The following is a 12534-nucleotide window of genomic DNA, read 5'->3' on the forward strand; positions in this document are numbered from 1 at the left end:
AAATGCTGGAAAAACTCAGCAGATCATGCATCTCTATGAAGTAAAAAGGTAACCAATAATTAGGTCCTGAGCCCTTCTTCAGAAGATCAGATAGATGCCTGAATAAAAAGGTGGGAGAAGGGAGAGAAGCACAGATTACAGGTGGAAGGATATAAAAGAAAGAACCTAAGTGATGGGGAGAGCAGAGAGTTTAAAAAAAAAGTTGTTCTCCTAGGAGAAAGAAGGGAAGGGATAGGGAGCTGGAGTCAAGGATGATGGAAAAGAGACCAGGGAGGGAAATTGAAGAAGTTGATATTAATGACGTGGTTAGAGAGTATGGAGACAGAATGTAAAGTGTTGTTCCTCCAATATGCTGGTGATCTCACTTTGGCATTACATGAGGCCGTGGATAGACATGTCGGTGTGGCAATGCCATGTGGAATTAAAATAGTTGGCTCTTGATATTGCAGTGGACTGAGTGAAGGGGATCAACAAATCAATCTCCAAGTCTGTGTCCAACCTCCCTGATGTTGAGGAGCCTGCACTAGGTAAATTACCCCTACAGATTCATGTGAAAGGTGCTTATTTTGGAAGGACTGTTGGGGGCCCTGAATAGTAGTGAGGAAGGAGGTGCAAGTGCAGCATTTTTATGTGATCCCAGGGAGCTATTAGCAGGAAGAAAGTCAGGGAAGGAGCAATCCTTATGGAAATCGGAGAGGAGAGGGAAGAGGTGTCAGGTGATGGGATCCCAAAGTAGGTAGCAGAAATTGCAGAGAATATGTTGGATGCAGAGGCTGGTGGGGATGTCTAAGAAGAAGGGAAATTTTATCCTTGTGTCTTAGGGAGAAGTGAAAAAAAAAGAGATGCGGATGAGGGTTGAGTTAATGGCAGAATTGGAGAAAAGCCTAGTCGAATAAGATAATTTGTCTTGATGCATTTTATTGATAACTTGATCGTTACTTATAATTGAGATCCATAAACCAATTGGATTAGAGTAAGGGTTTCAGTGAAAACTTGCTGGTTTTTGTAGTTGGGTGTCATTGTGGTTTTCATTTGGCTCCATGTGAATGGGTTCATGTTCCTTATCTGGATGTAGAGTTCTGCATTCTTTATTGGAAAATATTCAATTTTTTATACAATGATCTTTTTACTTTGGATTTGAGATCTTTGTTAAATGATCTCCACTATTACAACATCATTGGATTGGGCATGTACAGGTCGGGTTATTGACATCTTTGGGGCTACTTAACCCAGAGATCAGAGCAACAGCTGGTTTTCAGAGGTACACTATTTCCTTTTCAGCCTTGAACCAGATTTGACTTCTCCGGTGAAATTGATTTTGAATTTGGCAAAAACCGTAAATTGCAGTAGAGATGTCATGATGTGAAAGGTGGTAAACTTTACGGGGACCAAATCAGAAGTGGATATTTATAGTGACAGAAAAACTGGAAAGAAGGTGATGCACAGATTCCCAATTTCATTGGAGTTACACAACTCATTAGAGTGATCACCATCCCTAATGATGAGAAATAATAAGTACTTGACTGGTTTGGGGCCCTTCAAACAATTTGATTGTGGCCATTTGTCAGGAGTGAAAATAATTAAAACGAACTTTAACCTTTTATAGTTAACTTTGAAGTTGAGCTCTTCAAGCAGTGGGCAGGAATATTTTTTAACTATCACTACATTTTCCTCTGGCCTGATCTGTGTAGCTCTTTAAAGTAACACCACTGTATATATTTTAAAAATTGATTTCACCTTTTATGTAAAGAAACTTGTCATGACATCACTACAAGCTTCCAAGTATGTGCTAAAAGTCTCTTGAAATTAAAGTTGCAAACAATAATGGATACTTTTTATCCCTTTAGCTGTTTTTCTGTCCTACAGTATGCATCTGATCCCACATGCCAAATTAGAGTAATTTTATTCACTGTGTTGTACCTTTATAATGGTACCAAAGTGTTTGGTCCAAATCTTGTTGTGTGATGCTGTTTGCAGTGAAAAAGGTCCCAGGGAAATCGAGCGATGACCTCCAGCTAGACTCGAAGAGTGAGCTGGATACCAGGTTACATGACGTTAGCGGCCAGCTGAGCTCTGGGAAGAAACCAGGCAGAAAAGGTTGGTGTAGTGCAACCTTGTGAAGTAGATCCTTAGGTGAAATAGGTCGTGGCCAAGATTAAAATGAATTTTTACGCATATTGATTTTTGTGGTGCACATACCTCTCAAACTGCAATGTGTTGATTAGCAGAATTCTGGTTCGTGCTTGTGGAAGAGTGTGGCTATTGGCAAATTGGCTGATTTTGATTGGTTGCATTTGGCTGCTATTTCTCCAAGTCCTGCAGCTTTATATTGGGTTACAGTGAATTTTAAAAACCATACAGTTGAGAGGTATGGTGGTAATCTCATCAGTATTTGTGATGTAATGGATTGAAAGTGTTTAATACATTTAATTATAGATGTGCACGGCAGGTAACTTATTCACTCCAATCATAGGCAGAGGGTAAGATGTGATTTTTCAGAATTTTTGCTACGAATAGAGAAGTCTACGTGGTCCTGTGTGATGCCTATAGTTAGCAATTAATATTAATGCTAGTTCTTCCAGAAAGTTATTTCTTGAAGTCAATGTACCATCTAAAAGTAATCCTCAATCATAATTTCTTTAATATAAAATTGAGTATGAATATTTAACCTCTAAACAGGAGATAAACAATCCTTTTTAAATTTCAGACCAGGGCCATGGATGAAAGTGGTTTTCTCCCAGTCACCTTCCATGTTGTTCATTGAACCCAAGAACATTGACGTGCAGATTCAATATTGAAATTGGTGCTTTTGATATCTTTCAGTACATGTGACAATAATCAATTTGACAAAATGTTTCTTTTTTCCCCATCTGTCCCAGACAAAAGTGAGATATTATTTCTCTTAACCAAAGTGTGCACTCTAGAAGTGGGTCTTCATTTATTGGAAGCACTTGGCACTTGATGCAGTGCCTTTAAAGCTGAAAAATGGTATGCATTACAACACTGAACTCATTTATCCTATATTAATTCCTGGGATAGGTGGAGTTTGTTCTATTAGTGAAGATTAAACAGACTTGATCTGTGAATGGTGATCTCATTGAAGCATAGAAAATTCAGAGTTTGATAGATTGGTTAAGTCTGGCATCTTGGCATTGGTCATTCGCATAGGAATCTACGTTTCTGTCCGTGATTTTAGACAGCACACTGGCATTCTGCGAACAAAAGGGGCTGGACATGTAACTCAACGGCATCTGTGTCTACTGTCGTGTACAATATACAGCTTTTGATGGCATGTTAGATCTACTTGTTTTTCCCAAAAGTGGCTCAAAAATATTTCCCCAGTTTTATATGCCAGGTTAAAATTAGGGTGATAAAGGTGAATATTGCCGACAATAAAGCTCTCTGTCTCCGCACTGATCATTGTCCTGTTGAGTAAGTGTCAGGTCCGTGAGAGACGAGTCTGGACACAAGGGTTTGTTATCAAACATTATTTTTATTAAAACACAATAATTCATAGAAAACGTGGGAACAAAGCACATAGATGCACAATATGAAAGAGCGTGGGAAAAGCACACACAATTTAATAAGACATAAATTCACAATGTATAAAGGAGTGTGGGAATAATGTTTTGTGATTTCCCTCACAATCTGGCATACTTTAGAATCAAGTCTAGGGTTAGGATTCAAGTTAGGTTGTCAATATGCGGACAGCAGGATAATTATCTCTTTTGTATTCACTGGTCTCTTCCCTGAGGTTCTGTGTCACTATAGGAGTGTCATGTTTGGTTGGCCAAAACACTGTACCTGTTTCTAGCTCTTAGTGGGATCAATTGTGCATTTTGATATGTCCTGGGATAAGTAATTTGCATAGTGGATGACCTTGTATTCACACCTTAGGGTTAGGTGTGGGATTGGGTTAGTTTGGTGCCTGCCACATTGACCACCGCCAGTGGGCTGATATCGCCTCAAACCATGCATCTTGGCGCCTCACAGTTTGGCGGGCAGCAACCTCCTTTGAAGAAGACCGCAGAGCCCACCTCACTGACAAAAGGCAAAGGAGGAAAAACCCAACATCCAACCCCAACCAACCAATTTTCCCCTGCAGCCGCTGCAACCGTGTCTGCCTGTCCCATATCGGACTTGTCAGCCACAAACGAGCCTGCAGCTGACGTGGACTTTTACCCCCTCCATAAATCTTCGTCCGCGAAGCCAAGCCAAAGAATGGCCCACAACAACAGAGAGCAGGCAGTCGACCGCTGGGACAGAGCAGGACAGTGGGGCTGCAGGAGAGAACAGATAGCGGGCAGTGGGAGAAAGCAGGTAGCAGTTAAAAAAAAATTACGAATATATTAACAAAAAAGTACACAATACACTTAGACTCGAGTTGGTCGTGGAATGCCTGCACTTTAGACTGCAGGCATTCTGGGAAATTGACAAGGGTCGAGGAGGTAAAATATTGGAAGTGGAATGGCACCTTCATTCCTGTACTGAGCTTTTTATGGAACACGGCGACTGTGTTTTTAAAATAAGGGATTGGTCATTCTGAAATTAGACATTTTTTCTGAGGCTGTAAAACCTTTGAAATTTTTTTGCTCAAGGAACTTGGCTCAGTTGCTATGAATATTCAAAAAAGAATGAATAGATTTTGAGATGTTAAGAGAAAATCTGTGAAGTGGGGTTAGTCATGAAAATGGCATCTATGTATTAGGTCAGCCATGATCTTGTTGACAAAAGAAACAAGTATAAGAGGCTGAAAGACTTGGCATTTATTTCACGTCCAACTTGTGGTGTTTAGACTGCAGATATGTAACGGCATAATCAAGGAATTTTGCCATTACACGTGCAGTCTAAAAAAGATGGTGCAGGAATTGACTCAAGATTCCTGCACAGTGATTTATCCTGCAGGACCCCAACAACTTTTTGGAGAAACTTGCAGTGTAAATCATATTGGAAAAGTTAATTGATGGTCATCCACTCTACTGCACGTCCAACCACCGGGACTGTTGCTCTCAGGTACTTACAGTCTAAAAAGGCACCCAGTGTGAATGACCACACGTCAGTAATTATGTTAATTTTTCGGCAATTTTCCTGACATTACAGTCTAAAAAACCATGACTTGGCCGTTTGAAGCCTTTTGTGAGATGTTGATGAACTTAAACTTGTATTGAATGGTTAAGCATCAGACTTTCCTGCCCCTGCTCCAATGACCCAAGTGGTTGAAAATCATGACTGTTTTCATTGTAAAAACACACCAAAATGCTGGAGGAACTCGTCTGATCTTTTCAGCATCTCTCGGAGACAAAGATTTATTGGTGACGTTTTGGGCCTGATCCCTTCTTCAAGAAATAATTCAGAGGCAAGGAGTTTCATAATTCCGACAAATGCTGGCAGACCTTCGTGTTTCACTGGTCTTCATTGTTCTCAGTTATCATTGCTATGCAGAGATGCTTACTTTTGAAGGTTGAAATTTATCTCTTCTGGTAGAGAGAAGGCTATGCAGTTAAAGCCAGATTTGGGCATTCCATGAAGCTTGAGGTATGTGAGACAAAATCACGTGTTTGTTTGTGTAGAATATCTGACCGCTGCTTTCTTGGGGAGATGGATTATCCTGAAATGTGCAGTGTTGAGAAATTCAGTGTAATTTGTAACTTTAGAATATAATTGAGAGCCTATTTTGCATAATTGGAGTTTTAAAGCATGAAGACCTTGATTTGCAGCACTTTCTTGGAAATATGAGATTGAGTGGAACCATTTTGTAGTTAAACAGCTGTTGCATTCCAGAATTATTTAATGCAGACCGGACAATGTATTTGAATGGAATGATATTTTTAAAATAAATTATTGAAGAAAACTATCGGTGTGCAAAACTATTTTTCTTTCCTCTTTTGATGACCCTGTGGCAGCATATCTTGTGTGGTAGTGAATGCCATATTTCTTGCTGCAAAAATGTCAAAAGTAGAAAGAGACTCGTGATGAGAGTCTCCAAATGCCAGCTGATTAAAAGTGCTTCAGGTAAAATATGTGGTCAGAAAAAATTAATGCAATAATTGGAGATTAAATAGAGAATTTGTTAAATCAATTTTCCATTGAGGAATAAATTTTTATTAAAAAATATTATAAACAGCCCTGTGATCAGTCCAAGTAGATTGGCATTGTGTCCTCAAGAAAAGGACCAACAAGTTCTTTGAACAAGTCCATTTTTAACATTATGGTTTGTATTTTAATATCCTCATCTATTGGATGAGGTAAAATCCCAAGTGGTCAAATTGATCGAGCAAGTCCGGGGATTTGCACAGCCTCTGTTCATCTTGCTTGTTGACTTGAGCTTCGTGACAAACACAAACAAAACCGGTCAAGCAACTCTATTTTTGGTAATTCTAACATTTTGTTCTATTGATCTTTCTGCTGCAAAGCGAGTCCAATCTTTTCACTTTAAATACCTATTCTGATCACAATTGAAGCTTAACATTAGGACTAGTGTCAACCCTCCACCCCATCCAAATATTAAATGAGCCTCTCATAGGACCTATAACCACTTAGAACCATTAACTTGGCTTGAGACCTGAGGTGTTACTGGAGGGACCATATGTGGCAGTTCCAGCCTGAGACAACAATTGCAGATTTTAGGCAATAGCTTTCCATTGTTTGACACTATTCTGCATCTGTGAGTGAGGGATGTGTGGAGCCTGCTATGAGTAATGAATAGATAAAAAACAGTTTATGCTAATGTTTTTGCCAATAGCTAGGCTCGAGTTTTAGAGTGTATTTTTTGTAATTTCTCAACCATGCATCATTAGCCTCTTTCATACTTGCAAGTGATCCCAAAAATTAATGGCTAATTGACCTTTAACGTTTCTGGTGTGAAAGCAAAATCAGCTCAACGCCGGTGTCAGATAATGTCATCTCATGCCGGGAATTGATGGCCTTGACCCCTAGTACAATCCCTGGCATCTGCGGACGCCAGCATTGCATTCAGGCAAATGTGAAACTGGTAATTGCGTTGTGGGATTGAAATGACCCAACTTTTTGCATGAGTGTAGGAATGTGAAAGAAAAGAAGATTAAAATGAAGCTATAAACTTTGCTATGGGAAAGTTACAGCAAAGGGGGGGGGGGGGGGAAGAGAGGAAATAACAATAGCGGACAATTTTTAAGCAGCATGGGAAAGTTGGTACTGCTATAGCGCACAATTTGTAACGACCGTGGGAAAAAGACACCGACTTTCCCTTGCTGTATAAATTGTGCACTAAAAAGTGCTACCAACTTTGCCACACTATTTAAAAATTGTCTGCTATTGCTGGCACTTTCCCACAGTCCCACATAAAGGTTTATGTAGGTCAGCACAACAATGGGGGCTGAAGGGCTCATAATGTGCTGTACATAAAGCTTAATTATGTTATAATTAGGCATCATTAATTTTGTTCAAATATAAGATTATAATACATTAATCAGGATTTATGGCAGGTCCATCATTACTCCATGCGTGATTACGTCTCTGGTAGAACAGTCCTAACCCCGGGGATGGCTCCTTGCAAGTGTGAATGCATTCAGTGTCCAAGTTAAGAGTGGTCAAGTGTGAAAAGCCAAACCCCCCCCTTCCTATCCCGGGGCACTGAACAGCCAATTTAGTGGGATTCAAGTGTAAAGGTAGCTAATGTGTTACTTAAGATGGACAAGAGTTTGCTCGCATGTTGCCTTCATGGTGACTTTTAGTGTCTGGGAACGATCCTACAATTGTTTTTAGAATACCCACTGGGCAAAGTACAAGCATAGCTCCATCCACTGTGAAGAAAACACAGTTAAAGGCTGAGATGAAAATGGTGATTGTAATATGTAGTATGCAAATTCATGATCCTACTTTGTATTATGGTTTGGGCATACCAAAGCAAAAGATACAACCCATAGCTTTTTCTGGGCAGCGCACAAAGGTGTACTGAATACTTAGTGACATTTGTGCCTGTACTGAAACACAAATGATAATATGTCACCACTTTAGTGAAAATCTGCATCTCTTGTAAGGGAGAAGTGAACTATCTGTTTATAAACTCAATTAATTTACCTTCAAGACAGTGAAATGTTCATTGTTAATTAAGTTGGAAGGACAAATTTATAAATCCCATAAACTGCCTGCATTACCTTAGAGTAATTTTATTAATGAACATTTCCATGTTTGTAACCTGAAAGTCCAATGCTTTGTTTGCATTTATTGGTGATTTATGCATAACTATGTTGTGTTCACGTCGATGAAAGAACAGTTCCTGACCTGTTCCATTTTAAATGTATAATCCTGATACATAATGAGTGTTAAAAATACTATTCAGGTGCCCCTGTTCAGTCATTTCAGCCTCAGGTGACTCGTGGGGTAATGATTGCATTGGTGAATCTTGTCGTGCAAGTAACGAAATCGGTGGATTTAGTAAGTTACGAATGGTCTCTCAGAAAAGTATCTGAAAGCTGTTGCACTTAAAAAACCAAGCTGTTTCTAATGATGTTCACTGGGTAATTTCAACAGATAATAAAAAAGGATTAAGAAATTCATGCTAAGCCAGGAAATCTTCAAAATTCAGCTCACTTTCTGACGAGAGTTATTTCACTGAGATCAGAATTCATCTAAATAAGATGTTAGAAATTCTAGTAAAACCTAGCAAAGTATTTGCAAGAATTCACAAAGCCAACTTCAGATAGTGAACTTTTTAATTTATTGAACATGGACATAAACCCTCGAGCATCTGTGTGAGCTCCTAACCTTTTGGTACATTATCTTTCCAACTGACTTTCATCTATGGGCTTTAGTACAGTATTTTACATATGTATGCTTCCCAATATTGAAATTAATTCCTGAATTAAAAATTTCCTGAAAGGAAATTAGGAAATGGCAGACAAATTAAACCATACTTGTCTGACATTAAAAAAAGACGAGAGAAGACTTCCAGAAATAATGTCAAGGGTTTGGTGTAAATGAAATAAATTAGTGTGGAAGTATACTAGAAAGTCTGAAAATTAATAAATCCCAAGGACCTGATCGACATACCAGTTTTAAAATTGACTTTGCGTGGCACAGTTAGCTTGGGGGGGTGGGGGGGGGGGGGGTTAGCGCAACAATACTACAGCACCAGCGACTCAGGTTCGAATCCAGCAAACTGTTAGGAGTTGTACGATCTCTCTTGGGTCTGCATGGATTTTCTCCGGGTGGTCGAGTTTCCTCACCCTCTTCAAAATGTACAGGCTTTAGTTAATTGGGATATTTGGGTGACGTGGGGTTGTGGGCCGTAAGGGCCCATTACCATACTGTATGCCTAAAATTTAAATTGAGTTATTTTCCAAAACTCGGCATATTCTGGAATGGTTCATCCAGATTAGAGGGAACAGTGTGATCTTGTTTTTTTTAAGAGGCAGAGATAAAATGGGGAACAATAAGTCTGACATCAGTCAGATATTTTGGTAATACTGATAAGGAATATTGTGTCAAGGTGCTTAAAGTTAATGATTGAACAGAGCCAATACGGATTTATAAAAAGGGAAATAATGATTAGCTAATGTATTAGATTTCATTGAACATGTATCTTGTAGAGTAGATGGTAGGGTATCATTCAATTTGGTGTTTTTGTTTTAAGACTTGAGATAACTTAAGAAATTGGTGAAAATGTTTGACTGTGGAATTGGGAGTAATAGATAAGAATTGGTTGAAGGTTAGTCAGATGAAAACAGTGGTTATAAACCAGGCCATAACGAGTGATGTGCAACAGGGATTGGTGCATTGGCTCTGCATTTTCATATTTACTGACAATTTTGACCAGGCAATAAAACTTGTCTCTGATTTTTCCTAATGACATAATTTGGCATACATGTGAGTATGTAGAAAGGTCTTTATCTCCTTGAGATAACCTGAGTTGATGGACAGATTGAATACAATGAGTTTTTATGTTGAAGACAGGCAAATGATACTGTTCCAAGGGACTTGGATGTCCTTGCACACCAGTCATCGAAAGCAAGTGTGTAGGCACAGTTGGTGGGTCAGAGGACAAATGATAATTTGAGTACAAAGGTAAAGATATCGTACTGAGTCTGCACGTAGAATAGTGCGTACAGTTCAGGTCTCTTTGCTAATAGAGGACCTGCTTTTGAGGGAGTGCAGAAAAGATTCACCAGCAGAGATGGGGTTGAGTAGCTTTGATTTTTTTTCAAGTTTAGAAAAATGAGATGTGACTCCATTGAAATGTAGAATCTTGTTGCGATCCATAGTATCAAAATATTTGGTAGGTCATTTAGGAGCAAAAATGAGAAAAATTTTGGCAAGGATGGTGAATCTTAAGAATTGTGGTTGTTCGGTCAATGTGTTCAAAATAAATATCAACAGGGTTCAGGACACTGACGGAGTTGTGATTGAGGTAGAAATTCAACAATCATTGCAGAGGGAATAAATCTCATATTTTCATGGATGTGGGTTTTTGAGCTTGTATGAATAAAACTTTATTAGGCAATGATATGAATTGTTCACTGAACAGGAAGCTTAATTTACAGCTATTTTAATCCTCATTAATGCACCAATAATCATTTGTAGTGAACCATGTGAAAAATTAGAATCTTGACAAAATTGTGAAAAACAATCAAGTTGGGAAGGCATTTCATAATAAATTGAACTTCCAGTTTGGAGTAATTTGAACAAGATGGATGCATTAAAGTAGAAGCTAATCACTTTGAATTGAATGAAGACTTTCACATTGATTTGGCATAGCTGCTTCTTGTAGACTAAAGTACAGGCACACAATCCTTTATCCAGAACCCTTGGGGGACAGTGAGTCCGAATTTCATATTTTTCTGGATTTTGTAAAGCCAGATTTGAGGCCACCCGAATTGTGCTGCCGTATCCAACCCCACCCCCTTCCAGTCACGCTGCCGGTCTCCTGCCTGACTCGCGCTGCCAGTCTCTCTCTTTCCACTTGCTGGATTTTGGAGCTTTCTGGGTTTTAGATGTCTGGATAAAGGATTGTGTACCTGTATGAAAAAAAACTCTTCAAGCTGCTTGGAAATAGAGATTCGTGGTTTGTGTTGTCTGAGAGACCTAGACCCAGCGAGTTGCTGCAATTGTTCTGATTCTAAACATGAAAATAAAATTGCACTCTGGCTTGCTCCCAAATAAAATTTTCAGTGTTTTGGCTAATTATTCCAGGAGGAAGTTTACAAAAGCATTAGAATTTTGGAGCACCAATGCACCAGGAATTTGAACTGTTAACTAAATTGATCACGTTAATGTGAATACTAATAATCTGTGTAAGATCTTCTCAACTTGGAATAGGCTGAGCTGCTTTCTCTTCCTAGCCTTCATTTTTAATTATTCTTGTTATTTGGGGCTGGGAAAGTAAGAGAAAATAGCTGAGCTAATTGCATTTGGCATTTTCTGTTGCGTGTTTCCAGTGACAAGTTTCCTTTTGCAAAATGTGGATTACACTTGTAAGTGTAATCTGTTACAATTTTTATATTCTCTATCCACTGGAATGGGGGGAGGGTGCGGAAATAAATCATTCCATATTTTAGAATTTTATCCTTTGCACAATATTTTTACTTGACATGAAATGAGAACAATTTGTGTTGAGATGCAACATTCTGAATTGAATCCATTTATTCAAAGATGCTTTGAGATGAATTGTGCTTTGTTACCAATTTTGTGTTTGACACATCAATGTACATCTTTAATGGTTACTTAGTTTAACTTCAATTCAAATGATTCTTCAAACTATTTTAGGAGTTGTAAATTGTATAAAGCGTGGAACTTTTTTATGCTTAATGTACTACAAGTATTGTGAGATGTCTTGTGTATATGATTTATATCATTCAAAACAACTGAAAGGTAAATTAGTTTAGAACTGTGATGAACCTAATTAGTTTCAATATTAATGTTGAACAGATTACTTAGCCTTTTTACTTACACAGTCATTCTCTTTGTACAGCTGAGAAGCATGATATAGCCATGGATGTGGGAGGCCCTTCAAGGATGAGAAGCAGCAGCAGTTCTTCTGAGTCAGACAGTAGCAGTGACTCCAGCTCCTCTGAAAGCAACGACTCTGAAACAGGTTAGCGTCAATTCTTTCAGTAATTGAGCCTGTTGCTAGCCTGGCGCTGGCAAAGTCTGTTTCCCCTCTGCCCCACGTACTTTCTGTAAGCCACCCATCGTAGTTTCCAAGCGACAACCAGTGACTTCTAAATATCCCTGCAATACATACAGTTTGCCAGCTTAATGGAGTTGGAGCCTTTTGCCAGTAGTTCCTTGTGTTAAAAGAACAACCTGTCTGGAAGAAATTCTAGCATTATTCTGTTTAAGCTGCAGAGAAAAAGTGCAATAATGCTGACAGTGACCATTGAAAGCCATAAAAAGAGCTTGAGTTGCACTTAAATTAGAAAGCAGCTTCAACAGAGAAAATTGTTTTGCTCTTGGAAAAAACAGGATTGTTTTTTTTCTACCTCGTCTTTTGAAAGATCAACGCTTGACTACCAGCAAATGAAATTTGCTTCACCTGTCTAAAAAAAAATGTATGAA

General features: G+C 38.7%; 1 protein-coding gene across 11 annotated transcripts in view; it reads left to right on the forward strand.

The window, feature by feature from the left end:
- Window positions 1-12534, forward strand: part of brd4 (bromodomain containing 4) — a 164712-nt gene that overhangs the window by 97398 nt on the left and 54780 nt on the right. For 10 of the 11 annotated variants that reach the window (XR_011354275.1, XM_069927306.1, XM_069927303.1 and 7 more), the window contains 2 exons: window positions 1978-2097; window positions 11948-12070. Coding sequence is in view for 10 of the 11 variants with exons in the window: in XM_069927306.1 (XP_069783407.1) it covers window positions 1978-2097; window positions 11948-12070 (243 nt within the window). In the remaining variant the exon portion in view is untranslated. The remainder of the gene's footprint in view (window positions 1-1977; window positions 2098-11947; window positions 12071-12534) is intronic. The other variant, XM_069927311.1, reaches the window with a different exon arrangement.

Source organism: Narcine bancroftii, chromosome 3 (assembly GCF_036971445.1).
Source record: "Narcine bancroftii isolate sNarBan1 chromosome 3, sNarBan1.hap1, whole genome shotgun sequence".
NCBI lineage: Eukaryota > Metazoa > Chordata > Chondrichthyes > Torpediniformes > Narcinidae > Narcine > Narcine bancroftii.